Here is a 27,034-nt window from a genome sequence, read left to right as displayed (position 1 = left end):
CACCCGCCAGCATCTGCCTTGAGTTTGTCTCGTGTTTTACGCTCTCATTACGCGCACCATCTGGATTCTCCATCGCACACAGAGTGTTTCCGACGATTTACGGGAATCAAACGCTCTTGAACGGAGATAGCATCGCGGAAGAAAATAAACAGCGGTGTCAAAACGAGCGCAGAAACGTCCTGCGCATGCGCAGAAACGACGAAGACGCCAGAGGGCGCAAATTATTTGGGTATGACGTCCTCACCTGACTACCCTCTCCTCAAAAAGTCGACACTAAAAAGTAAAAGTTAGTCTTAGGGTTAAAAGTTTTTATATATATATATATATATATATATATATATATATATATATATATATATATATATATATTATTTAAAGTGAGTCAGAACGAACCTGGAACGAATTCGCGCTAGCGTGAGGAGGTAACCATAGCAACAGAATGTCATTTTCGCGCTGAAGGTTATGTGATAAAAGCGATGTTAGGTAATTATCTTTAGCTTTACTATAGGTTTTCATATCACAAATTGAAAACCATTTGGTTTCGAAGCCCTTAAAGGGCGCGACTGACCAAAACTGGAAATGATTTTATCAATTGTCCTCAGGTCAGCCCAGCTTCGAAACACAAATAAAAATATTTGGGATTAATTCCGCGGGCTTTCTGGTTCCGCATCGGCAGAAAAGCAAACTGGACTGCTTTAACTTTATTCAACAAATGTCAAAATCACATCCTTCGTTACACCACTATCAAGAGCACCTCTGCGGGCAAACGACAAGAATTGTTGAATAAAGTAGTTATTTTTGTCTCTTTGCACGCGAAAGGTACTCAAAAGGTCAAATTAGAGTTGAGCTACTGACACGTGATCTATTTTAATCTTTGTCCTTGCCACGTTTCTGGGAATATTTCAGTTGCATTGCTGCCCATGCCTAGTCAGAAAGCTCTCGGATTTCATCCAAGAAAAAAAAAAAAAAAACAACTAATAAAATTAATTTGCGTTCAGAAGTTGAAGACAGGTTTGGAACAGCACGAGGGGGAATAATTAATGACAGAATTGATTTATTTTGGTGAACTATCCCTTTAAGATAACCGAGGGTTATCTAGCTGTGAAATAAGGCAAGGCTTGGCGGAACTCAGAGATTGCGTCCTAAAAATGATCGTTTTTACCCTCTAAAAGTAAAATTCGCACACCACCCGACCACACACTGCGGCTCGAGTTGCCTACCTAGACAGCATAGGTGAGCGTAGGGTTCAACAGGCGAAAAGCGATGAACAAAAAACGACACCATCGTCGGAACACGTGTTCTGTTCATCGACGAACGCGGTCGCTAAACGATTCCGAGTATAAAAACCGTGATGCTCAGAAATGCTCTGCGGGGCCACGCCAGATGCTGGACTCCGGACCACCCATCGGGCGCGTCTGTAAACCAACAGAGTTGCCGCTAAGACAGCATTTTTTTTTGGGGGGGGGGTGTCATTGGCGCGCGCGACCGACTCGACGCCAAACAATGCCGCGCGCTTATGTGAAGCCCAAAAATGCTGCACGCGACCACTGTACCCCAAAACGCCGTGCACACTGCAATGCTGTCTAGGCAGGCGGCTTACTAGGTTTTGAAACAGAGCCTAGTTTTCTAATGCAGTCTGAGTCTGGAAATGTGTGTGTGTGTGTGTGTGTGTGTGTGTGGGGGACACAGTCGGGTTTCTCACCTTGGCTCGCTCTCCGTCACCCCTCCTCTCTCTCTCTCTCTCTCTCTCTCTCTCTCTCTCTCTCTCTCTCTCTCTCTCTCTCAGTGCGCGCGCGTGTGTCAGTGTGTGTCTGTCTCATGAACGGAACTGACCGCCGCCGTATCTGTGAGATTCATTCACCAGCAGACAGACAACGGGACTAAATCGCAGTCGATCTGGATCTATTCTCCTCACACCCGCGCTTGAATGAGGTTTAGCGGTTCAGACGGGATCCTGAGATTCAGGTGAGCTCTCGCAGTTCAAGCGCTGTACCGTCATGCGTTTTCCAATCATAAACGGAGACGCGCGCGGTGTCATATACAACTCCACGTAGTTGTGCGCGTGATTTGTTTCGGGGTTTGGCACAATCAGTTCAATTGCAGTTCACACAGAATGCATGCATTCATTTATGAAAATGTACAAAACATTTTTAACATTAAAGCTGTAAAACTTTTAACAGAAAAAATATTTAAACTAAACTTTTACACTGTTTCCCATCAATTTATGGTGCTTTTGGGAAAATAAATTCATATGGATTGATTCAAAAGATACTTGCATGCAGTTATCATGTTATTAATTAGCCACCAAGTTAAAGCAGTGGTGCTCTTTTCAAAATATAGCCGTTCGTTTGGTTTGCACTTGGGCTATGGATAATCAGTTTATATTAATTAGACAATAATGAGGGTCCTGTGCACTGCTCCCTCTCTGACAGGTGGGCAATTACAGTCTAAATCCCCTCTCTTTTTTTTAACGGTGATTTAACAGAGCGCACCAAACTCTGTTTCATTCCCGGGCCGTGAGAGATGCCAAGGAAAGCAACTCCTCACGAGTCTTCTTAGGTATGCGTGACACCGTCGAGATTTCTGCTTCCCCTGACGGACGTGGCACACACACGTTTGTGTGTGTGTTTGTGTGGATTCCTGTGATTTTTATTGCAGCGAAGCCCCTCTCCGGTTTCCCCGGGGTCACAGATGAACTGTAGAGTTAAACTTTGGGAAAAAACATTTACGCCAGCTCAGTTTACCGATCCTGCCCGCTGCTGGCCCTCGAGAAACAGAGGGAGGGGGGGAGGAAAAAAATCAGACGTTTCTGAGCTGTCAAAACGAAAAGCACCGTGTTTGACAGTAAAGTCAGAGGAAAGGATCTGATACCTAAACCGTCTGTCGCTTTGATTCTTGACCTACTTATAACATCCCAGCTCTCTCTGCCAGCGCTGTACGGAATAAGACATTGTCTCAATTTACTCGCCCTCATGTAATTTCAAACCGAGATTCTATTCCGAAAAACAAGAAAAAGATGTTTAGCACAATGTTTAGGCTGCACTCTTCCGTGCATCGAAAGCAGGCAGCCCGTCTGCACAATAAAAATCCCGTATAACATCTCCATGCATTACATTCCGGGTCTTCTGAAGCTATCTGAAGCTTCATGTGAAGAACAGACTGAAATGAAAGTCATTCAGTTTTCGCTGAAAAGGTTCCCGACCTCTTTTTTTAGCGTCGATGGTTCCATGAAGAATCTTTAACATCCATGAAACCTTTTCACTGCAACAAAGGGTTCATTATAGTTGAAAAGTGCTCTTTATATGATTAAAATGATCTTCACGCTTAAAAGAATTCTTTAAAGAACGCTTCGCTGAAAGATTCTTCACGGAACCTTTTGCGCTTCACCGCATGTTCAGATATTTATATCAATAATACTGAACTCCATTGGTTTGCATGGATAATAACGATAGAAAAAAATGAGAAGTGTTCCTCATTTGATTTTAGAAGACTTGGGATGATCACGGTCTACTTTATGACACTTGTATAGTGTTCTTTGTCCATTTTGGAATCACCATATGCTTTATTTGTATGCACAGAGCAGCTCCGTGTTTTGTGTTTGTGGGGCGAGTAACCGATGGCTTCTTTAATTTCTTTAATTAACGTGCATGGCGCACTTTTGAGATGATGCGTTGCACGCGTTCGATTTTGCATCACGTTTTAGCATGTTTCTTTCCGCCAGCATTTTAAGACGTAATTGGGCCGTATTTTCAGCGCCGGGCAACATGAGAGCGGCGTTTTTTTTTTTCAGCTTCAGTGAAAGGTTTGGATCTGACACGGTCTTGGCTCGGTCCACCTTAGCAGCTAAAGTCAACATGGCCTATATTTCACTCTCCTCCTCTTCCAGCACAGGAAGCTTCATCTGTGTATGTGTGTGTGCGCGCATACACACGACACCCTTTTCTCTTTTGTCGCCAACAAAAAAGTCCCTACGCTAACTTTAACTGTTTTACTGGGCTTGCCTTAAATGGGGTCATATCAGGAATGTAGCTTGATATTTCGAGATGCTTTTTGTGTGCTATTAACGCAACTTTTAGATTTCAAAACAGCGTTTATAGTGTTGCAAACATCTGATTTTAGACAGATATACACACACACGCACAAATGAATGATACGACCCCTTTAAGAGTCGTGCATTGCTCCTCGAGTGTGTGTTTTGTCTGTCTGTTTATGCATGTGATTTTAAGCATGTCAAGAGGTCAGGGGTCATAAAATAGCAGGTGACAGCCGTAAAAAGTGTAATTGTGGGTGTGTGTGCGCTTGAAGTTATTCTGTGCCGTGCAACTCCCTCGCTGTAACTTTTGGGGTGTGCCTAAAAACACACACACACACACACACACACACACACACTGTGTGTCCAGTCAGAGAGCGGTGTTAAATGATTCAATGTGTTGTAGCCTTGGCACCTTATGACTTTGTACGTGTGTGTGTGTGTGTGTGTGTGTGTGTGTGTGTGTGTGTGTGTGTGTGTGTGTGTGTGCGCGCCCGCGCAAGCAAGTGTGGTGCACGAAATGTGTTTGTCAGTATTCGAACACTTCATAAAATTATTTGTGGTTTCCCTCCTGAGTTCAAAGCTGGCGATGCCTAGCGGTGAAATTTTTGTTGTCGAATGGAAAAAGACGTGCGAGATCGCGAAAGCCTGCGTGTTATTTTACACAGAACCCCACGCGCATCTAAACGATCGCAATCAACGCAAGCCGACCAAGAGCTATTTCTGCGCATTTTTTGGAATGTCTTTATTCATGCAACATTTATGTTTTTTTTTCCCCCCACAAAAAGGCAGATTATTTGTAGAGCGGTCTGGCAGCATTTCTGTCCCCAAAGTAAAATCACAGGAGTGTGATGCAAACGCATGATGTATTGCTGCACGGGTTCTCAAATTATCTTCAAATTATTTTCGAATCAGCAATCAATGCGTGACCCGGTCACCGTGCGTATTTTTCCGCGAGTGTGTGTTCAGGATCAGGTTCTGCTGTTTTAGCGAGGGCTGGGTTTGGTCCGTGTGCGCGAGGGAAGGGTCTGCTCGCATTCTTTCACCAGACGCTTTTCTTTCCACTCGCACATTTGTAGTCATGCGTTGAACTTGTCGGCTCGCTGTATGCGACTTTTTAATCGGCCTGAACCTTCCCGGGCATGAACGGTTTCTCGAATCATGTGCGCTGTTGACCGCTTGCCCGTAAGGGTCCGATGCATCATTTTCACCTGCTGGACCAGACAACAAGTGGAAAAACCCCAGACGGGGCCCGAGACGCAGTGAAAACCTAAATCGTCTGTAGTTATCAACACTTCTTCACCATATGTTAGGTCAAATCAACACTGATAATAGGTTTTGTGTGGATGAAGCGTTGCTGACAGCGAGCACGCCTCTCTGTCGTATCTTGTTATTGCAATCTCCAAGTTCTTAAAGGAAAGCAGTTATTGAAAAAGGGAGTCAGATGAGTGATATATGTGATTATTCTCCGCTGAGATGCTCTGGATTAGTTTGTCCAGACCAATTCCTCTCTCCCTTTCCCGTTAAAATCAACACGAAATGCATTCAACCCATTTAACCCAGGGATATTTAATAAGAAAATCGAATCCTTCTGGAATCGACTGGATCTTAAGAAGTGGGAGACCGGAACCGTAGTGTTTTTTTTTTTTTATATTACCATTGGGTGCAATTGATTCTTATATCGGTTTTTCAATTTTACACTGCAAAAAAGTTTTTTTATCTTGTTTTCTAGTATAAATGTTCTGTATGCTTTTGCTTTAAACAAGAAAAACCACCTGCCATTGAGGAACTTACTTCTCTTGCTTATCAAAGTCCAAACTAGATCATTCATTCTTGCCCGATTTGCAGATATTTTTGCTTGTTTTAAGTGAAAACTAACATAATTTTGTATACTATTTCCGGAAAATAAGACTTTGTGCTAATTTTACTTGCAAAACAAACGTTGCCTTTAAGTCTGAAGTGTATTTTGTCATCTGAGACTGTGCACTTATGTTATGTCTCAGCTCTGATAAATTCTGTGTCATGAGTAACACACACACACACACACACACACACACACACACTCGATGTAGAAACTCGACTCTCCATATTCGGTCATTCTGTGAAAGACGTCCATTTTTCAATGTTCTTTCATTCTCTCATATGTCTCATCTCTACTTTGACATCCTTTATCTTCAGCCGCTATCTGTCTATTTTTTATTCTCCCCCCACATACCATCCCTTTCCTCAGTCCTGTCCATATTTGTCCCTTTTTGTCTCACTAAACCTTTCACCTATTTCTGTCTCATGCCCCAGTGTGTGTGAATCAGAGGGATGCGTGTTCTTTTTTTCTCAGAATCTGATGGATCCGTCACTAAATGATGTTGCGGCATGGACACACACACACACACACACACTGTGTAAACACCAAAAGACCACACAATCAGAATATGTGCGTACACATACAATGGGGTCCAAACAGCGCTGACCACACCAACGGTTTTTTTTTCATTTAATTCTGGAAAATAGTTTTAAGACTTAAAAAAAAATGTATCTGTAGCTCAAACCATAAAACAAGGCACTAGCGACAAGAAGGCTGAGGGTTTGATTTCCAGGGAATGCATGAATTTATAAAACAATGTAATTTTAAATGTAATGCAAGTTAAGGTGGATATACGCATTTGCCAAATACATACAATGCATGCATACGTATATGCATGTATATCATATATAAATGATTATATATTTAATGCATATATTTATTTTATCAAGTGATTATTAACTGTATTAGCAATTAAAAAAATTCAATTATTCATCATACTATTTTCTTGCTCCTACTGAACCACAAGATGCCGTAAGACTCAGAAAAATGCTTGATATCACGATCATCGGTCTTTGTTCATCGCAGTCTCTTTTTTTGTCAATTTCTGCAATACTGAATTAGAGACGTCTTTTTATAAAAGTGCACCTTTTCAGCGGTGGCCAAACTAGCGGAGTGTGTTTCTCTGTGTGTTTACGTTGGAGTGACCGAGCGAGGAAGAGAAAGAGAGAGCCGGGGGTGAGAGAGTTCGACCGACGGCGCGAGGGTCAAATAATGAGCTTAATTCTCTGTTTGGTGTTTGATGATGTGTGACTGAAGAGGTGTGTATGGAGAGAGAGTTTGGTAGGATGTGACAGAAACAGAGGGATGGGGGGGGGGGAGGCCATTCGGCGCTTATTGTGTCTTCATATGAAACACATGCTCTACAATTCTCATCAAAAACACAGGCCGCGCCGATTTCGTAACACTAATATGCTCAAAACATGACACAGATTCAATATGAAAAATGTAACAGAATTTATTATCGCTTCATTCAGTTGAATGGATCGTGCACCGAATCAACTGAATCATTTGAAGGTTCGACTCTCTGATTCCCTGATTTACCCCAAACACGTCACATCATTGTTTGCATCTCACGCATTGCACGGTTTCAGAAGACTGGTACGGACTACTTTTGGCCGCTATTGTGCCCTTTTTCGATGCTTGACAGCTTCATTGTAATTGCATGGGAAGAGCATGATATAGTAACAGGTGTGACGCGAAGCCTTCATGCATCGAGCCGGTTTCTAATCTGTTTGTCAGCGCAATAATAACAATTAATTTATCGGGCATTTCGTCGTTGCATATAGCATGCTCTTACTGTCTTTATTTGAGGGTCCATCTGTACCGTCGCAAAGGGGCCCGAGCAGAAAGAGCCGCATTGATATTCACATCACACACACGCGCTGACAGGTCCTAAGAGAGGAGTTTTACTCTGGTTTCATGGTTCATTGCTCTTTGTAGTGCTGTAGAAGTGTGATTCGGCTCAGATACACGCTAATGTCAAACTGTTTCTCATTAACTCTGAACAGCGTGCGGATCTCATCAGATTCCCTCCCGGCAGATCATATGTGTGTCGACCTGCGGATCGAAGCGTCGGGAGAGTTTGAGAGGATCGAGTTTTATTCGTTCAGCGTCCGTCTGGAACATGGCACATAGGATGCGGAACGGACTGTGACCGCTGAGCAGTAGAGGTAGCGCGCTTTTTTTTGGTTCCAAACCGAGATGAATATCCATGCTTTTCTGCTTTACGAATCTAGAGGAGCATCTGCGCACAGCAACATAACATTAAATGTTCTCGTTCAAATCCCCTGGCCTCCAATGGCCCGGACTCCCCAAGAAAACATGAGGAATCTCAGCATGTGTTGACCGAGACAAAGTTAACCCATCACGTAACAGCTGCAGTGTGTTTCTGCATGCACGGCTTTCCTAAAACGTTTATAAAAGAGCATTTCTTGCACAATTGTCACTATTATTGATGCTTGTTCTCTTAAGCATCATCCTTTAGTTTGAGCTCTAGAAATGAATAATTCCTTAAAATTGTGTGTGTTGTTGCAAAGATGTGTGGGTACTTTACTAATGCTCCCCTTTTAATTGCAGGCCTATAAAACTGCATCCCAAAATGCACTAGTCTATAGACTAGAGGAAGAACACTTTTGATTTGGTTTGTGAGCAATCGCTTAGCAACCCTAGCAACTGCATAGCGACACTAAAATCTAATTAGAACACCTTTGCAACTGCATAGCAATGTCCTGGCGTTCACACACGCATCAGAGTAACGTCACGACAGTGAATTTTACAAATGATTGCAAAATGTTCAGCTGCAAAGTATTTAAACTTATTTAAATATTACATATTTTACAATAATTCACAACTCAAATACAAACCAAGATTTGGTCCTAAACTATCTAGCCTCTATAGAGTGAAGGTTGAATTTAGGTTGAACGCTATACTCAACTGTCTGCCTGTTTGTTTAGTTTAATTAATTTTAGTAAATTTTAAAAAGATTTTATTTTATGTTTTATAATGCATTTATTTATTGATTAATTTTAAACTTTTTTAAGTGTATGATAAAATGTATTTACTTTTAAAATGTTTTTATTTATAAAAATAGATTATATATATATAAAAACACACATTTATTTATTTTAGTTTTTTTATACATTCATTTATTTATTAAATTTTTTTTTTGTCCTTTTTATTCTAAAAGCATAAGCTCTACTTTCCCCGACTATTTGTTTTGAAAAACGTTTTTTAGCCCTGTTTTTGTACTTTGCACCACTTCACTTGTGTTAAGATATCATATTTTTTTTTATGTTTTCTTGAAGCACTATATAAACCCTTACAATGCGTGTGTATTGTTAACATTTTCTGCTTTTCCATTTCCAGACACACACTGCCGAGAATTGGTTCTGGGAAAGTCGTCTATCCACTGGACGTTTTCTGGCCGGGTCGCCTTTCCAAGATATCACACGTACTCCAGTTTGAAGAGACTCTGCGGCCATATTTGTTTATTTGACTTCCCCCCTCTCTACTCATCCATCTGGATACGTTCCTTCTCTTCCCCATCCCACATTCATCATTCCCTCCCGTGACATCATGCAGAGTTTTCGGAACTTGCTTTCTCTGCTTACTCTGTTTCATACGCTTCCCTGGGCCTCCAGTCACAGTCCGAACCCATTCGCCGGGCCTCAAGTGACACCGACGGACCCCTGCTACGACGAGACGGGTGCCGCCCGCCGATGTATCCCAGAGTTCATCAATGCAGCGTTCAGCCAGGAGGTCGGCGTATCGAGCGTATGCGGCCGGCCGCCGTCACGCTCCTGCAGTATAGTGGAACGCGACGAACGTCCCGCTGTGCGCACGTGCCAGGTCTGCGATGCATCGGACCCTCGCAACGCTCACCCTGCGTCCTACCTCACCGACCTAAACTCCGCCCACAACCTCACCTGCTGGCAGTCAGAGAACCTGCAGGGGTCGCCACTCAACGTGACGCTCACGCTGTCTCTTGGGAAGAAGTTTGAGATCACGTATGTCAGCCTGCAGTTCTGTTCCCCGCGGCCCGAATCGCTGGCCATCTATAAGAGCATGGATTACGGCCGCAGTTGGACGCCTTACCAGTTCTACTCGTCGCAGTGCCGTCGCATGTACAACCGACCCAACAAAGCGGCCATCACTAAGCAGAATGAGCAGGAAGCTTTATGCACGGATGGGCACACTGATCTCTACCCGCTTTCTGGTGGCCTTATTGCGTTTAGCACGTTAGACGGACGCCCTTCAGGCAAGGACTTCGACTCTAGCCCTGTTCTGCAGGACTGGGTGACGGTCACTGACATTCGAGTGGTCTTCAGTCGCCCGCAGCACCCTAGAGCGCTGCCTATGTCGGGACGCGATAGCGAAGACCCGCTTGGGTCGCCTGGAACACTGCCGACTTATTACTATGCGGTTAGCGACTTCCAAGTGGGCGGGAGGTGTAAATGTAACGGCCACGCCTCCAGGTGTGTGAGAGAGAAGGATGGGAAACTGGTGTGTGAATGCAAACACAACACAGAGGGTCCGGAGTGTGACCGCTGCAAACCATTTCACTACGACCGGCCCTGGCAGCGAGCGACAGCGAAAGAAGCCAACGAGTGTTTGCGTAAGTTGCACACAAACCGCTCTGTTCGACGATAAAACGGTTTGTGGGTTACCGATGCATCGCGATTCTCTCTGAAATTGATTCTGAGCTTAGTTTTCAACAGCAGATGTCTTGCTTCCAGTTCCTTAAAGTGCCCCTATTATGCCATTTCCAATAATGCCTTTTATCCAGTGTGTAATCTGCAAAGTTCTAAATCTGAAAGAGCGCGATAAATAAAGTCACTGTCTCCCAAAATAAAGAATCGACCAAACGAGACGTTAGTCTTTTGAATCCCACTTCTGGGATTCAAACTGTGCCATCTGACCAATCAGAGCAGAGGAGGCTCACTGAAAGGAGGGGTTTAGAGAGACTGCTTAGAATGAATCATTTGAAAATCACAGGAAAAAGAGGTGATATTAAACACATGTTTTGAGAAAACGAAAGCAATTTTTCGCCTCATATTTATGTAAACCTATTAGGTTTACAATATCAGGAGCCTTAAAATGGTATAATACTGGCACTTTAAACACACACCATTTTAATCTAAAATAATCACCCATAAAGTTATTAAAGGATTCATCATTTTCAGGTTGATATGATTCTTTAGGGTCTTAATGAAGTCTGTAACAAATTCTGATTAAAATTTCTCAATGGTAGTGTAAAAAATTTTTTTTTTTACCCTGTCAAAAACAACTCTTTTTAGAGCAAACCATTTTGTAGCTTTTCCATTTAAATGCAAATTACCTCTTCTGACCCCGCCCATCTCTTCCGAGTCACTCTCAGAGGGACTGTTTACTTTAGCTGCATTCATCATGAAACTTTCTAAATAGCACGTTATTAGGAAAGGCAATTTGCAAACACTCATAAAAGGACCTTTTACTCACACAGCTGTTGGTGAAGCTAGGTAGATCTTGGTCGCATTTCCTTCAAAAACAAATGTAATGTACTGTGTCTTTGGGCGGTTCCGATGTCGAGAGCAAATAACAGTTGCTATAAGTAAGACAACGTTACAGTGCATGTATCATCTGATGACCACATTAAAGGTTGAAGCACATTACAAAAGTGTTCACTATGACACATTAATCTTGTGTCATTTACTCATTCTTCGTGAGCTCTTCTTGCTCTTCTTCGTGAGCATCTGAGTGTGCGGTTAAAAACTAGCCTAGTGTGCCATCTGCTATTAAAATCTAAGCTCAGAATCGATTCCCAAGAATTGTGAGGCATTCGGAAAATCGCAGAATCGATCCCTGAATCAGTTTAGCGTTGCACCCCTAGTTCTCATTAAAATGTGGTAATTGTTCAATCTTTGTTAGCCGTTACATAACCTAGAGCCAGTCCAAAATCTCTTTTGCCATTAAAACACTACTGTCAAGATTTGCTAAAGTCATGCAGTGAAAAGATTGCAATGAAAAGGCTTGGACAAGTTAGTTTTGCGACTGATCTTACTGCATATGCATTCGCAGCGGTTTGCCTTACAGATGCTACGTTTATGGGAGGAGAGCATTTAAAATAAATCTTGTAATGTGATTTATCAAGATTTGCTGGTATTTGTGCTATTATTTAGCAACCAGTTACGCATTTGTGCTTGACATGGCTGCGATTGCAGATTATTTGTGCTGCTCTCTGTAAATCTCATTGGTCATTATGGAAATGCACTGGTTGCGTGAATCAGTTAAACATCATTTGTAGAATTTTTTTAACTGCATCACTGCTTGCATGACTTTCCACTCTCATGCTATTGTAGCATGCCATCAGTGCTTGTTCGTAATAAGCAGAACATTATAGATCGTTGGCACGGACACTGATATAATGTTGGTGTTTTGTAAATTGGCCGACCATTGCCGATGATTTATTCTTATTGCCTCTCAGCTTAACAAAATGCATAAATAGCATTCTGTGAAACTATTTCTGAAAATTCGCAACACATGCAAACCTTAAGTAAGCGTATTCAGTGTACTGCAGTGTATTCTGGAATTAGCCTTTTGCGAAAGATAAATCCAAAAGTATCGAAAGGAGCATATTCATGCTGCTAACCCTTCGGAGTGGGTGTCTAGGTAGACGGCTCGATACAATTTAAAACAGAGCTGCAGTGTGGTGTTACGAAACGATCTCTTGGCAAAATCGCGAAAGTTAATTCTCATCGCATTTCACATCTGAATTTGATTTATGAGCTCGACTTCGCCTGTATCAGTATTAATGCTGGATACATTCCATTGAATACATACAGAGCGACACTCGAGTGCAGGGCTGAGATTTGTGTTTGTGTATGTCTGTCTCGCAGTATGTTAATCTTTACATAAACTTCTTCTCTTAGCCCGTGTCTGAGCCCAACGCTCCTGACAGCAGTGAGAGCACTAGGTCTATTTCACACGTGTGCAAAAGCAGCGTTTGTTTATTTTGGCGACCAAATTAACACTGAATTTACACCGGCTGCCGAAGAAGCTCAGTGCTGTAAGCGGTTTTTTGGTTTTCTTTGCTTTCAATAAATTCGTTCTGCAGATACGTTTAAAACGCACATACGAATAATTTCGAATTTTTTGCAATTTTAGTTTATTGCGCAAAGCAACATTTGTTTAAAAAAAATGCCGTAACCTCTATTGAGAACATCTTAATTTACACTAAATATTCAACTATGCATTCTGGGATGATTTTATTTCATTTTTCTAAATGTTTCTAAAACAGCTAAATATGTAACTAGTTTAGTTTAGCATTAGCATTAGTTTTATTTTTAAATGCACATTTTATTTTGTTTTGTTTTTTAAGCAGCAGTTTTTACAAAAATCTACAGGTTTTGGGGTTTTGGTACTTGTACCTTATTTTTTACATTTTATTTTATTGTAAGATCCATATACTTAATGGCTCTAGTTCTTATAAGGATTCCAGGATCTATACGTAGATATACAACTATCCATATGTTGAAGATCAGTAGCAGCTGCAGATATTAATCTTATCTTATCAAAAACAGTACAATTGCTGAGTGAAAAATTAGCCGAATGGTGTAAATGTAATAATCTTTGTGTCAGGACAGATATATTGTGCTCTAGTTGGGCAGTCCTGACACTCCATTAGTATCACTAATGTCTCCCATAAATCTCTCTGCCTCGTCTAATTCTTCCTGTCCGCTCTGTCTTTTTTCCCGTGTTCTTCTCTACACGTCCCTGAGAGTTTGCAGACCGTTTATTTTTCTTTCGTTTGATTGGCAGCGCTCTGTGTTTGTCTCCTCTCACCTCTGGCTGTGTATCTTCTCGTGCCATCTGCTGTGGTTTGGTGGCCCCGTCTCTGACTGACCTCCACTACACGCTCCGCTCCCTCGTTTTCTCGCCTCGACACACGCCAAGGACTCCCGCCGATTTTGTGCCCGACCTGGCAGTGGTCGAGTGTGATCTCGTTAAAATCATCCCGCCATTCAGCTGAGAGAACAAGGACAAAGAGATTAGCAGAGTTATAGCAGACTAATGAGCGGTCGACCACAAACCGAGCCTCTGACAATCAAATCAAACAGTTTGACCGGAGAACATGTCAAAACCTATGTTGTTTTCATGTAGTTGCTAGGGTGCTCTGGGTGGCTGTTAGTGTGTTGCTATATGGTTGCTAGGATGGTTTATATGACTGTTAATGTGTTGCTATGTGGTTGCTAAGGTGGTCTTCGTGACAGTGTGTTGCTATGTGGTTGCTGGGGTGTTCTAGGTGACTGTTTAGTGTAAGTTCCTAGTTACTGTTAATGAGTTGCTGTGCAGTTACTGGGGCAATCTATGCGAGTGTTATCTATGCAGTTTCTAAGATGTTTTAGTTGATAGTGAGTTGCTGTGCTGATCTGTGCCATAAATGTGTTGCTATGCAGTTGCTAAGGTGAAAGGTGAAAGGTGAAAGTTAATGTGTGCTATGCGGTTCCTTGGGTGTTTTGGTTGAGTATTAGTTTGTTGCTATTCTGTTGCTGGGGTGTTTTGTGTGAGTGTTAGTGTGTTGCTATGCAGTTGCTGGGGTTTTCTAGTTGAGTATTAGTGTGTTGTTATGTTGTTGCTGGGGTGTTCTAGGTGAGTGTTAGTGTGTTGCTATGCATTTGCTGGGGTTTTCTGAGTGGCTGTTAGTGTGTTACTATGTGGTTTCTGGGCGGATCTGTGTTGTTAGTGTGTTGCTATGTGGTTTCTGGGCGGATCTGTGTTGTTAGTGTGTTGCTATGTGGTTTCTGGGCGGATCTGTGTTGTTAGTGTGTTACTATGTGGTTTCTGGGCGGATCTGTGTTGTTAGTGTGTTACTATGTGGTTTCTGGGCGGATCTGTGTTGTTAGTGTGTTGCTATGTGGTTTCTGGGCGGATCTGTGTTGTTAGTGTGTTGCTATGCAGTGTTCTAAGTGGTCACTGCAGTTGCTGGGTTGTTTTAGGCGAGTGTTAATGTGTTGCTACGCATTTGCTGGGGCGTTCTGAGTGGCTGTTAGTGTGTTACTTTGTGGTTGCTGGGGTGTTTCAGGTGAGTGTTAGTGTGTTGCTATGGAGTTGCTGGGTTGTTCTGAACATCTGAGCATCAGTGCATTGTTATGCAGTTTTTAAATGGTTGTGTTTTGCTTTGTTGTTCTAAGTTATTTTTAATGTGTTTCTATGCAATTCCTGAAGTGTTCTTAGTGCGTTGCTATAGGGTTGCTGGGGTGTTCAGTATTGTTAGTGTTAGATGTTCTAAGTAGTAGTTAGTGTATACTGCCGGAGTGTTATTAGTTGCTGGTAATGAGTTGCTATTTGTTTTCAGAGGTGTTCTAAGTGCTTGATACTGTGTTGATATGCAGTTACTAAGGAGTTTGAATTGGTTTCAAGTTAGTTGCTAGGTTAATGTAATAAAGCGTGTGTGTACAGTATGTGTGTATATGCCAGTCACGGCCACCTGCGCAGGACACTGGAAGTACGAGTACTAACCATATCCTCATTAAACACACACACAAGCCCACTTTTACTGCCTTGGATTTCCTATACGTCACAAACCAAAACATGCTGCTTCCGAGGAAAAAAAAACGCCACACAGAGCGTTAATGATATAAAGCTGTGACGCTGTAGAGAAACCTTGTAGAGATGTGTTTATCTTCCTGTTTATTTGTTAGTCTGCCAGCGATTATGTGTTTTTGAAGCTAGCTTGTCGTTTTGTTTCTTTGCGTGCTACAATTCAAAGGACACATTTGTCGAAGAACTTGTTAAAAAAATTGTTTGTGCTCTTGTAAAACCAAAGCCATCTAGAAATTTGGACTGGATTTCTATATTTCCTGTTCACTCCAGCAGTATCTAAACAGTCTGAAAGATGCCTGTAAACCAAAAGTACTAAATGCCACCTTTTATGTTTGGCTCGTCTAAACACATGTAACCAATTAAGTAAATTAATAAATAAAAGCACTCTCAGCGCCCTATTACTCCATTTTATGTAAGCGTAAGTATCGTGACATTTCAAAACAAATATAAAGCTTATAAAATGTAGCGTTTAGTCAGAGATCTCCAGCATGAAATAGCGGCAGCGTGTCTGTAACTCATCAACGTCGCTGGTCTTATGCTATCGTCCTGTGCCAAACCTTCAGAGAAGAAACTTCCAGCTGTTGCCTGTTTTTGGGAGTTTCGAAGTGAGTCACTCTTCAGCAAGTGAAATGCCTGTTTAGCTAAATAGAAGTTTAAAAGATTAAAAACATGTCCTCCAAGGGCTGAGATTGACTTGACTAATCGAACATTTTCCTGTTTTTTTGGGGGGTTGTTTTGAATCACCATCCTGTTGTGTTTTCGAAGGGCCTGCCAACGAACCTGGAAGGATTTGTACGGTGTTCTGGAGATTGTTACTCATTTCACCGACAGTTGTTTTATTTATTATGATACGTCCTTCTTCTCATATAGCAATAGGAAGATTTTAGTGAAGCGGTCAATTTTATGCAATTCACTTTTTGAAAACCACTTGAATGCCATCAACACACGTTCAGATGATCAGCCAAAGTAACTGATTCACTAAACCGAATCAAATGAACTGATTCATCTGAGACCCTGCGTCAAAGACGTATTACACTTTTCATCTTTTTTTAGCTAAATATTATTACGTATTTGTTTATGCTCTTACCCTAATAGAGATTCTCATTGTTTTGTGGCAAAAAATACTGCTGTCTGTGAAATAAAATAAATTGGCTATACGGAGCAGTTAGCCATTTGTTTTCTAGTAGCTTGTTTGTACTTTAAATTATGAGTAGCTTGTAGCTCGACCAGCTACAGTTTCAAAGCAGCTTCACTGCCAAATTTCTGTTTTGACTACGCCCAACTCTTGTGTTATGACTTTTCCCAATTTTCCTAATTCTTTTGGAACCTAAAATCGCTCGCTCTTCCCTCACAGGCAGAAAACAAAAGATCTGACTTGAGACGTGAGACTTCGCGACTCTTTCATGTGTGAACAATCTACGCAACAGGAAACGCCTAATCAATTAGAAACACCTGTGAGCCAAATGTTCTGATATTTATGCTCACATAAAACCACGGATGGAACGTTAAATGAGCTGTTATTCCTAGTTGATAAAACATATGTGTGTAAAAATGCACAGGTGATGTTCCGTGGAAGGTGTTATTCTGCGGTTTTGGTGGGGTTTTTTTATTAGGACCTAAGACTAAGACGAGCATCACTATCACTTTTGCTCATACTTCAGGTTAGCGATTGGAAGATGCATAATGTCATCACTGTTCCAAACCTTTCTGTTGAACGCAAAAAAAGAAACTTTAAAGAATGTGCGTATCTAAAGAGTTAATGGTCCCCGTTGACTTCCTTGGAGATCAGCAAATGATAACCATTTTTCAAATTTAATATGTAGAGTTAAACATGTCTGTGTTCCAATTTTCACAACATTGAAACGTACGGCGGTTACAGAAATGTGCTTTTGGGTGTAGTTCTGTGCATACCTGTAGCGCATGCTCCATCAAACTAGTGTTTCTGCTCTACATAAATGAATTTGGAGCTCTGGGTTTGCTCTAACCTCAGGTTAATAGGTTTGAGTGCTTTCAGCTGTGTTTGGAAAGCTCTTGTAATAGAGGAAGGGTGCCATTGAGAAAGACCCTTGGAACAACTTTAGATTAAGTACCACGCTCAAGGCACAAACGCAGCACTGGGAGATATCAGCAAACCAGCGCTCATTCCCAAAGCCGTCCCATCTGGAAACGCCCTAGAAAGTGTACATATTTAGACCGTATGCTTTAATAATGTGTGACTGTGTAACACTTTATTTGGGTGTGAATATGTGTGTGCTTTTTGTCACACTTTTGGAATTTCATTTGGAGAAACGCACACACCCTTGCAGCGCTCGCGCACACACACACACACACACACACACACATCGCCTGCAGACGTTTATCGAGCTGAATTTGCTGTAATCTCACCCTGTTGACTTTAGCCCAGAAACCCCCTGAAATTACACCCCCTTTTCATCACACACACACACACACACTCTCACACAGAGCAGCAGATGGTGTGTGTGAGGGAATGGCCCAAGCAGGTTTCATTAACCACAGAATTCCATACAAATTGGCCCTGTAATAACACACACACACACACACACACACACACACACACAAAGTCAAACACTCAAATGAAACAGGTAGGCATTTCAAATCTTAAAATGAAAAAGATTAACCTTTTAAATCTTTAACTTTTTAAAGCAAATATTTGAATATATAATCAAATTTTATATCTAAAAAATACTACGGTATGTATATTATAGTGATATATTTATACACATACATGTTACTACATTTTGGATCTATGGCGTCTAGGTCTCAGAAATCAACATGAAATCAAGTTTGAACCTATTTTTACTTTGGTAATTAAAGTTGATCGTTTTAGTTCGAATGACTCCTCAATGTGTCATTTATTTATTTTTATTATTTATTTTTTATTTTCGTATAACTTATGCTCCACTTCTGAAACGGCGTCTCTTTTCGCTTGACGTCATTTAGGCCATGTGCGCGTTTGTTTTAATTGTATAAAATTAATATAAAAAATTATATTTATTCCAATACTCTGACACCCCCTTGCAAAACATCATATTATAGAAGTAAAATTGGTTGCAAATCTCATAATATTTGCACATGTGCGTGATTTGTGTAACTTTCGTCGCTAACATGTTCACCCTGTCTTTCTTTATAGCGTGCAACTGTAACCTGCATGCGCGGCGCTGTCGCTTTAACATGGAGTTGTATAAGCTGTCGGGCCGTAAGAGCGGAGGAGTGTGTATGAACTGTAGACACAACACCGCCGGACGCCACTGCCATTACTGTAAAGAAGGATTCTACAGAGACATGGGCAAACCCATCACACACCGAAGAGCCTGCAAAGGTACGGCGTTCCTCAATCTTTTCCTGTCCAGTCTATAGCTAATATCAGATATTTATGGAAGCTCGTTTCCGCCAATTGCGAATTTTTTCAATTGCAATTTTGACTTTTTTAAGTTTATGAGTTTAAGTTTGAATGGAGATATCTAAACTCGTAATTCTGGGAAATAGTCGCCATTTTGAGAAATAAACTCACAATTCGAAGATATAAAGTTACTATTCTGAGAAATTCGGATTTGTGAGAAATAGTTTCCATTGTGATGAAATAAAATCGCAATTGTGAGAAAAACAGAAAAAATTTTGCAATTGCGAGATCTTTATTTCTTGCAATTGCAAGTTTATATCTCGGAAATTCTCACTTTATTTCTCAGAAATAAATGTATTTATTTATTTTTGTGAATTTATATCTCATAGTTCTGACTTCATAACATGCAACTGGGATTTTTACTTTATATCCTGCGATTCTGACTTTTTTTTCTGTAAACTCGATCCGAATTGCGAAATAAAATTCGCCTTTTTGTTATCGTTTATTCGGTGGCGAAATTTTCCAAAAAAGTCTCTATCTTCAAAAAGGCGTCTTTTGTATTCATTCCTTCACCTCAAAATCGAGTCCAAATTGTGTCGAGCTCAGCTGCGCGCCATCGAGCGCCCCTAGTGGCGGCACGCCGAATTACGACATTAATGATTCTTTCCAAACGGATTTTCCCTTCCGCTATAAAAACAGGAAGTGCCTTCCCAAACAGTTTGGGACCGCTCAAATAAACAGGACAGTGTTTCCTATTGGACGACGTGTGCAATGGGCCGCTGTCGGGTCATTTTTTTGCTGTTTACAGAACCATGAGCTTCCACGGAGACAAGTATACAAATAATTAGAAAAACTTTGAAATTCAAGTGTGATTTCTGAGGACATCTGTCAAGCAGCAGCGACATGTTATGTGTTGTGTTCCAAAAAATCACTTACAGCTGTTTATAGTGCGTCCACGAGCCTCTATAAATGATGGTATTGAGCAACATGGCGATTTTTGCATAATAAGTGCTTTTGTGTATTATTTTTGGGCAGGGTTGTTCAGCTGGTGAGTTTATGAAGGGCTGATAATGAATTAAACCATACAAGTTATAATAACTCATTGTAAAATAAAAACGATCACCATTAAAGATGCTTTATTGGTTTTCATGCAAGCCATTGACCATCAACCGATATCAGAGAAGCTTAAAAACTCCGGGCAGGATGAGTTTAGACATGATTTTATTGCGTACCCTGTTACATAAGAGTCGCTCGTCTTTATTTTCGGACCGTTTTTATGGTTTACTGTTTATTTATGGACGAAAAATGTATTTTTGTGCGTTTTCCAGCTCGAAAGCTTCCACGCAAAAACAGCAGCACACGTGTATATATACAAATCAAAAACTAAAAATAGAGCGGCGTTAAATAAAAGCACCCCAGGCCCGGTGTGCGCTGGGAGCAGGCTGTACGTGAAGCCCGTCGCTCTGGCCAAAGCAAACACACATCAGAGTCTGAGAAAAATCGAAGTGTTTGGATAAAAGATGTCTTGTAAGTCGAGAATTTCTGGAAGGAAAAGTCAATCCAGGAGGAGAGGGGTAAATTGCGAGAGGTGTAAAAACGTCTGCTTCCTGCGAAGCTATCAATCAGTAAAAACGTGCCTTTTCTGTGCCAAGAGTTGAAATTTATTCACCTGGATCAGCGATAAGGTTTAAATGTGAGTGATGAAGCGCTGTGCGTGCGTGTGTATGAAATATAATTATTATTAGCGGTAAAGAGCCCCGGGGATTGAGCGATGTGGAAAACGAGGATGGAATAACGGAATCATAAAAACGGAATTCTAACACAGAATGTCACGGAATTTGGCAAATTTTGGATGAATAAATCAGAAGTAGGGCTGTAAATTTAAACAAACTGAAATATGGACTCGTGTCTGTGAATATTACAGCTCAAAAGACTGCCATTTGTATATGAAAGCTATATTTCTGCGTAGTTTGTCATATACACACAGACCTTTTTCTGCCAGTATATTTTCTTTTGAATACATTTTACAAAACTGATTAAACCGTCAATGTTTTATGCCTTTAATTCACCACAGTTTTTGATTAAAAATGTAGTATCAAATGAGAAATATTTAAAAAAATATGATTCTTTTTTTTAAATAAAATTGCTAAACGTTGAATAAATGGATTATACATTCTTTTTTAATCATTCGATTTAAATTAATTAAATTAATAAAACTCAATCCAGAAACATGTAAAACAGTATTTAGGATGAATAATTACTCAAAAGTCATTTTTATTTCTCTTTCAATAAACAATTTGTAATTTAAAAAAAATGTAAGGACTAACATCAAACCATAATCCAGAAGAAAAAAAGCTAAATGAAATGTAATTGTTGAGTTCTAACAGTAGAATGTAATTGCTAACATCCAAATGGACAACCAAAAATGAAATTTGGAAAGCAAGCAGATCACTTTAGCGTGTCGTTTGCTTAATAAATGAAAAGTCTAGTTGTTTCTGCTGCTCTCTGCTGGTTTGAAATGAATGAGTGTGCCGGTAACGAGAAGCAGTGCTGTTCTTGCACAAGAGCGTTTGTGGCTTCTTAGACCTCTTTGGAATGACATTAGTATTTAGACTGAAAGAACGTGTGTGTGTGTGTGTGTGTGTGTGTGTGTCAATCAGGAACTCTTTTGTTGTGCTGTCAGTGTTAATTTGATAACGCCCATGTTGAGCGCTGAGACCCTTATCAGTGTTACTGTGATACAGCACCTGAGAATTCCTTGAATTCCACACACACACACACACACACACACACACACACACACACACACACACACACACACATGAAGTCACAGCTCGATTTCTGGAGCGTCCACCTTCACCTGCAGCTGCCACAGCTGTTCAGACTTTATCAGTGTGCGTGCGTGTGTGTGTGTGTGTGTGTGTGTGTGTGTGTGTGTGTGTGTGTGTGTGTGTGTGTGTGTGTGTGTGTGTTTTAAGACGTGGAGAGAAAACACACATTTTCACAGCATCAGTGCACCCTCAAACTCTAGACTAGTCAACACCAATACACACAAAACCATCATTTTAATTAAAAAACAGTAAAAATTAAAAAAGGGGTAAATATTTGATCTTTATTTATCTCTTTTTTGTTTCACCATTTCTCGTTTTTTAATCAGTTTAACTAAATGAACTAAAACTGAATTAAAAATGAACAAAAACTACCACAACGTTCACTGAAACAAAAACAGGAAATATAAAATAAAAACTAATTCAAACGCTTAAAAAGTGTATGATAGTGTCCCACTGGTGTATAAATAATAAAAATGACATTAAACTTGTCTAAACCTTGGATCTGCATCATTTCAGAAACTTTCCGTTCACACTGTTCACAAATATTAACCACAATATTCAGAAACAGAGTTCATTTGTTCACTGAACTTGTTAATAATTATTTTTATATATTAATTATTACATATTTTTTTATTAAGAATAACTTAAAATTGCATTTAATAATATAATCTTTTTAGTTCATTTGTCACTAAATGATTCCCATACTTTTTTGTCATATATTTTTGGCTATATTTACTATTATCATAAAACATGAAAAATGAAACAATTAGAATAATTAGATATGCACAGTCTTGCAGTGTAAGCAGCTCTTGGTGTAGTTTCAGTGTAATGTTGGAGTGTGTCACGCAGTACGTGAGACCTGTTTTCCATGCTGCGACTCTGTGTTTGTTGTTGTGGGAGACTTCGGTTACTATGTGCAATTCCTGTAACACAGCCCCTAATTTAATATAATATTGAGCCATCTGACTTTAAATGAGATATAGCAGTCTCTCTGTGTGTGTGTGTGTGTGTGTGTGTGGTTACGGGAAGTGTGTGTAACAGATTGAGTGTCATGGCAATGTTTACGGGTCCAGACGGGACTAAGGCCATTATTTGGACTTCCCTTCTGCTCCTGTGCCAGAGCTGATCATCTCTCTCTCTCTCTCTCTCTGTCTCTCTCTCTTTGTCTCTCTCTCTCTCTCTCTCTCTCTCTCTCTCTCTCTCTCTCTCTCTCTCTCTCTCTCTCTCTCTCTCTCTCTCTCTCTCTCTCTCTCTCTCTCTCTCTCTCTCTCTCTCTCTCTCTCTCTCTCTCTGTCTCTCTCTCTTTGTCTCTCTCTCTCTCTCTCTCTCTCTCTCTCTCTCTCTCTCTCAGCATGTGACTGCCATCCGGTGGGAGCTGCAGGTAAAACGTGTAACCAGACGACGGGTCAGTGCCCGTGTAAAGACGGGGTGACTGGCATCACATGCAACCGCTGTGCTAAAGGCTATCAGCAGAGCCGATCGCCCGTCGCCCCGTGCATTAGTGAGTGACACACGTCTCTTTATCTGTCTACATGAAGATGTACTGTTTATAAATAAAACGGCTAATACTAACCCGATAACCCAGGTAAAAAACAAGTACATTTCGATAATGTAGTGCTCTATTTTTCTACTTACAAATGATTCTTTAGTACTTCTTAAGATCATCTAAGTGTACTCAGCTGTGCTATTTTGAGAGTCCGTGAATATGAACTAAAACTATACTATTTTTGTTTTTAAAAATGTCTTTAGTTAGCACTTGTAGCACACTTGAGTGCACTATTGTATAAAATAGGGTTTTTTTTTACCTGGGAAACCTGACAGAAAAGTTTTGCATTGCTAAAAAAAGGCATTATGCCCTTTGCGGAATACTATTATTCCATTTAGAATTGTATATTTTTTAATTTAGTTTTAATTTAATTTCAGTCAGCTTAATTTTATTTTGATATATATATATCATTTTAGCCATTTTTGTTTCAGTTTTAGTTAATTTAGTTAGTTTTAAAAGAGAATTGTTCACGATTTACTGAAATAAAACATTCATTTTTATCTTATTTTATGTTTGGTCACATTAACGTTTTTTTGTCGTGTCTTAGTTTGGACAACTCCTAAAATATTTCATTTATATATTCTACGATTCTTTCCCTCTCCGTGCTTTATCCACCTGACCTTCGGTGTCAGATACTGTTTGAGTTACAGGAATGCACACTGACGTCACCCTGTTCGTGTCTTTCAGAAATCCCTGTTATAAAGCCGACGGCTGTGATCAGCACCACAGAGGAGCCTGCAGGTTAGTGCACACACACACACACACACACACACACACACACATTCAGGACAGAGTTTAGAGACAGACAGAGGAAGTAGCGCTCACTTTTGTGTGGCGTTTCTCTCTGTATCACTGCTGGAAAGGGGCGGAGAACTCGCAATCTGTCCTTGTCATGAGTGAAAGTGAATCAGAGGTGTGTGTGTGTGAAAGCAGAGAAGTGAAGGAATTGTGTGTGTTTTCAACAGCTCTTCAGGGTCAGTGAACACTTCACACGGTGTGCCACATGAGTGCTATACACACACACACACACACACACACTAAAGTCATGCCAACTATTGCAAGCACTCTAAAACGCTCACAATACCCTGTTGAAAATACCAGGAAAGGCTTCCTAACTAGATTAACTAGTGAGTGGTCCTTGGTAAACAAACTTTGCCAATTACTTGTTCCTTGCTAATTCAGCAACATTTGATGGATAGATAGATAGATAGATAGATAGATAGATGGGTGGATGGATGGATGGATGGATGGATGGATGGATGGATGGATGGATGGATGGATAGATAGATAGATAGATAGATAGATAGATAGGCAGATGGATAGACGGATGGATGGATGGATGGATAGATGGATGGATGGATGGATGGATGGACGGATAGATAGATAGATAGATAGATAGATAGATAGATAGATAGATAGGCAGATGGATAGACGGATGGATGGATGGATGGATGGATGGATAGATAGATAGATAGATAGATAGATAGATAGATAGATAGATAGATAGATAGATAGATAGATAGGCAGATGGATGGACGGATGGATGGATGGATGGATGGATGGATGGATAGATAGATAGATAGATAGATAGATAGATAGATAGATAGATAGATAGATAGATAGATAGGCAGATGGATGGACGGACAGATGGATGGATGGATGGATGGATGGATGGATGGATGGATGAACAGATAGAAGAATGGATGGTTGTATGGATGAACAGAAGTATAGATGAACAGATGGATCGATGGATGGGTGGATGGATGGAAGAACAGATGAATGGATGGATGAAAAGAGATGGATGGATAAACGGATATAAGGATGGATAAACAGAAGGATGGATGAACAGATGAATAGATGGATGGATGGATGAACAGATAAAAGGATGAATGAACAGATGGATGAACAAATAGATGGATGATGGATGGATGAATAAACAGGTAGATTGATGAATGGATGGATGAACAGATAGATAAATATAGAAGATGGACAGATTTTATTTTAGTTATTGTAATGATTTTTATGTGTGTTATTAGAAACAACGCATTTTAATTCCAATATCATTTGAATTTATAAACTTCTGTGTTTTCAGATTGTGACTCATACTGTAAACCGCTGAAGGGAAATCTCAAGATAAACATGAAGAAATACTGCAAGAAGGACTACGGTACAGTTCCTTTACCTTTCATTCGGTTCTTTCCTTTTAGTCCTTTCATATTTACGAAGCATTTGGTGTAACATGTTTGTGTGTGTGTGTGTGTGTGTAGCTGTCCAGGTCAGTGTGTTGGACATGGAGACGGTGGGGGACTGGGCCAAATTTGCCGTCAGCCTGGTGTCGGTGTACAAGAGCCGCGGAGAGCCGCTGAAGAGAGGCGATCACGTGCTGTGGGTCCATATGAAGGATCTGGCCTGCAAATGTCCGCGGATACACATGGGCAAACGTTTCCTCATCCTGGGCACGAGCGAGGGCCCCGCGAGCCCCGAGCGCCCAGGACTGCTGGCCGACAAAAACAGCCTGGTCATTCAGTGGAGGGACATTTGGACTCGACGACTGCGCAAGTTCCAGCGCAAAGAGAAGAAAGGCAAGTGCGGCAAAGCATGATGGGATGGCAGGGAACTCTTTATTATTGACCACTGTCCAGCGTACGCGGGACGTATCGTCATTTCCAGTGCGTTATTTGATGTCGTCCTGTTGGTCAGCCTTCTAAAGGGACCGTTAAAAAGACTGTTTCTAATCACACGCCACTGAATCTCACACACACACACACACACACACACACGCTGCAGTTTGACTGAGCTGCACATGGACTGAATCCATTTCCTCCCCAAGCCACAATTGAATTAATCAAATATGAAATACGTCCTCGAATTACAAATCAGGGGAACGGTTCTGTCCGCATCTGGTTCGGTTCTTCTCGTCTTTGTGGCCTTCATCAGATGGTCACACTGGTGTTCACCACATGCTGCTCGCTTGAGTTCTGAAAAACCTCGAAATCTTCATCATCATCGTCGTCGTCGGCCTGGATCGTTTCACTTTTGAGCTTATTAAGCGCGCTCGTATCTGTGGGTTGTGTTGTACGTGTGGATGCGTGTGCTCGATACTGAAGGATCTAGAGCAGAATAGAGCAGATAGAAACGTACTCGGCGCAAGTATGCAAATGCACGAACGCTTGGCAAAACATGGTTTCGTTGTGCATTTTTAACATGCTTTTTTGAGTTACTGCGGCAAGAACAAATGTCTGTCATTAAAGGGATAGTTGACCCAAAATTCAACCAAAATGAATATTTTGTCATCATTTTACTCGCTCTCATGTTGTTCCAAACCCATAGTATGTTATTCCATTCTGTGGAACGCAAGAGGAAAATTTCCCTCTTTTCCATATAAAAACAGGCTGTTAAGCTCCACACGACGATAAAAAAGCAATGTCAGAGTAATCCATTTAGAGACTGAATTAAATGCAAGCACAACTGAGAGAACTTGAGAAGATTGGTAATTAATAATGACTTTTTAATATCTTTGCATGGCTTCGGGTAACTTGTGTCAATTTTTGAGTGCCGTCAAACGATTAATCGTAATTAATCATATAAAAATACGTTTCTGTTTACATAACACACATGTGTGTGTACTGTGTATATTTATACACACAATATATATTTTGGAAATATTTGCATGGATTTACATGTTTATATTTATATAATTTGTATTATATATATAAACACATTTAATATAAAAACATATTTTTTCTTAATTATATACATGCATATGCATAATAAATATACACAAAATACAGATTATCTAAGCACAAACTTATTTTGGATGCAA

At 40.6% G+C, this 27,034-nt stretch overlaps 1 protein-coding gene and 3 gene segments (V, D, J or C); 3 read left to right on the top strand and 1 right to left on the bottom strand.

The window, feature by feature from the left end:
• The window catches only part of LOC122329698, a 610,329-nt gene that overhangs the window by 377,578 nt on the left and 205,717 nt on the right, over positions 1 to 27,034 (top strand).
• LOC122329697 overlaps positions 1 to 27,034 on the top strand; it is a 601,685-nt gene that overhangs the window by 375,160 nt on the left and 199,491 nt on the right.
• Positions 1 to 27,034, bottom strand: part of LOC122329696 — a 603,783-nt gene that overhangs the window by 379,776 nt on the left and 196,973 nt on the right.
• Positions 1,762 to 26,484, top strand: ntn2 (netrin 2). 2 transcript variants are annotated; one of them, XM_043226126.1, is made up of 8 exons: positions 1,762 to 1,965; positions 7,901 to 8,062; positions 9,258 to 10,506; positions 18,625 to 18,813; positions 23,017 to 23,166; positions 23,899 to 23,952; positions 25,304 to 25,378; positions 25,479 to 26,484. In XM_043226126.1, the coding sequence occupies exons 3-8, from the start codon at positions 9,468 to 9,470 to the stop codon at positions 25,811 to 25,813; spliced, it is 1,842 nt and encodes a 613-aa protein (XP_043082061.1). In that variant the 5' UTR covers positions 1,762 to 1,965; positions 7,901 to 8,062; positions 9,258 to 9,467; the 3' UTR covers positions 25,814 to 26,484. The 2 variants fall into 2 exon arrangements, with proteins under 2 accessions (XP_043082061.1, XP_043082062.1); XM_043226127.1 differs by lacking the exon at positions 7,901 to 8,062.

This window comes from Puntigrus tetrazona, chromosome 24 (genome assembly GCF_018831695.1).
Source record: "Puntigrus tetrazona isolate hp1 chromosome 24, ASM1883169v1, whole genome shotgun sequence".
NCBI lineage: Eukaryota > Metazoa > Chordata > Actinopteri > Cypriniformes > Cyprinidae > Puntigrus > Puntigrus tetrazona.
Note: the sequence above shows the minus strand (reverse complement) of the source record. Positions and strands in the feature narration are given on the sequence as shown.

Excerpts from the sequence above, each read along its gene's own strand:
- ntn2 (XM_043226127.1), top strand. The coding sequence starts at position 9,468 with ATGCAGAGTTTTCGGAACTTGCTTTCTCTGCTTACTCTGTTTCATACG. Across the intron at positions 18,814-23,016 it reads ACACCGAAGAGCCTGCAAAG|CATGTGACTGCCATCCGGTG; the intron begins GTACGGCGTTCC and ends TCTCTCTCTCAG. Across the intron at positions 23,167-23,898 it reads GCCCGTCGCCCCGTGCATTA|AAATCCCTGTTATAAAGCCG; the intron begins GTGAGTGACACA and ends CGTGTCTTTCAG.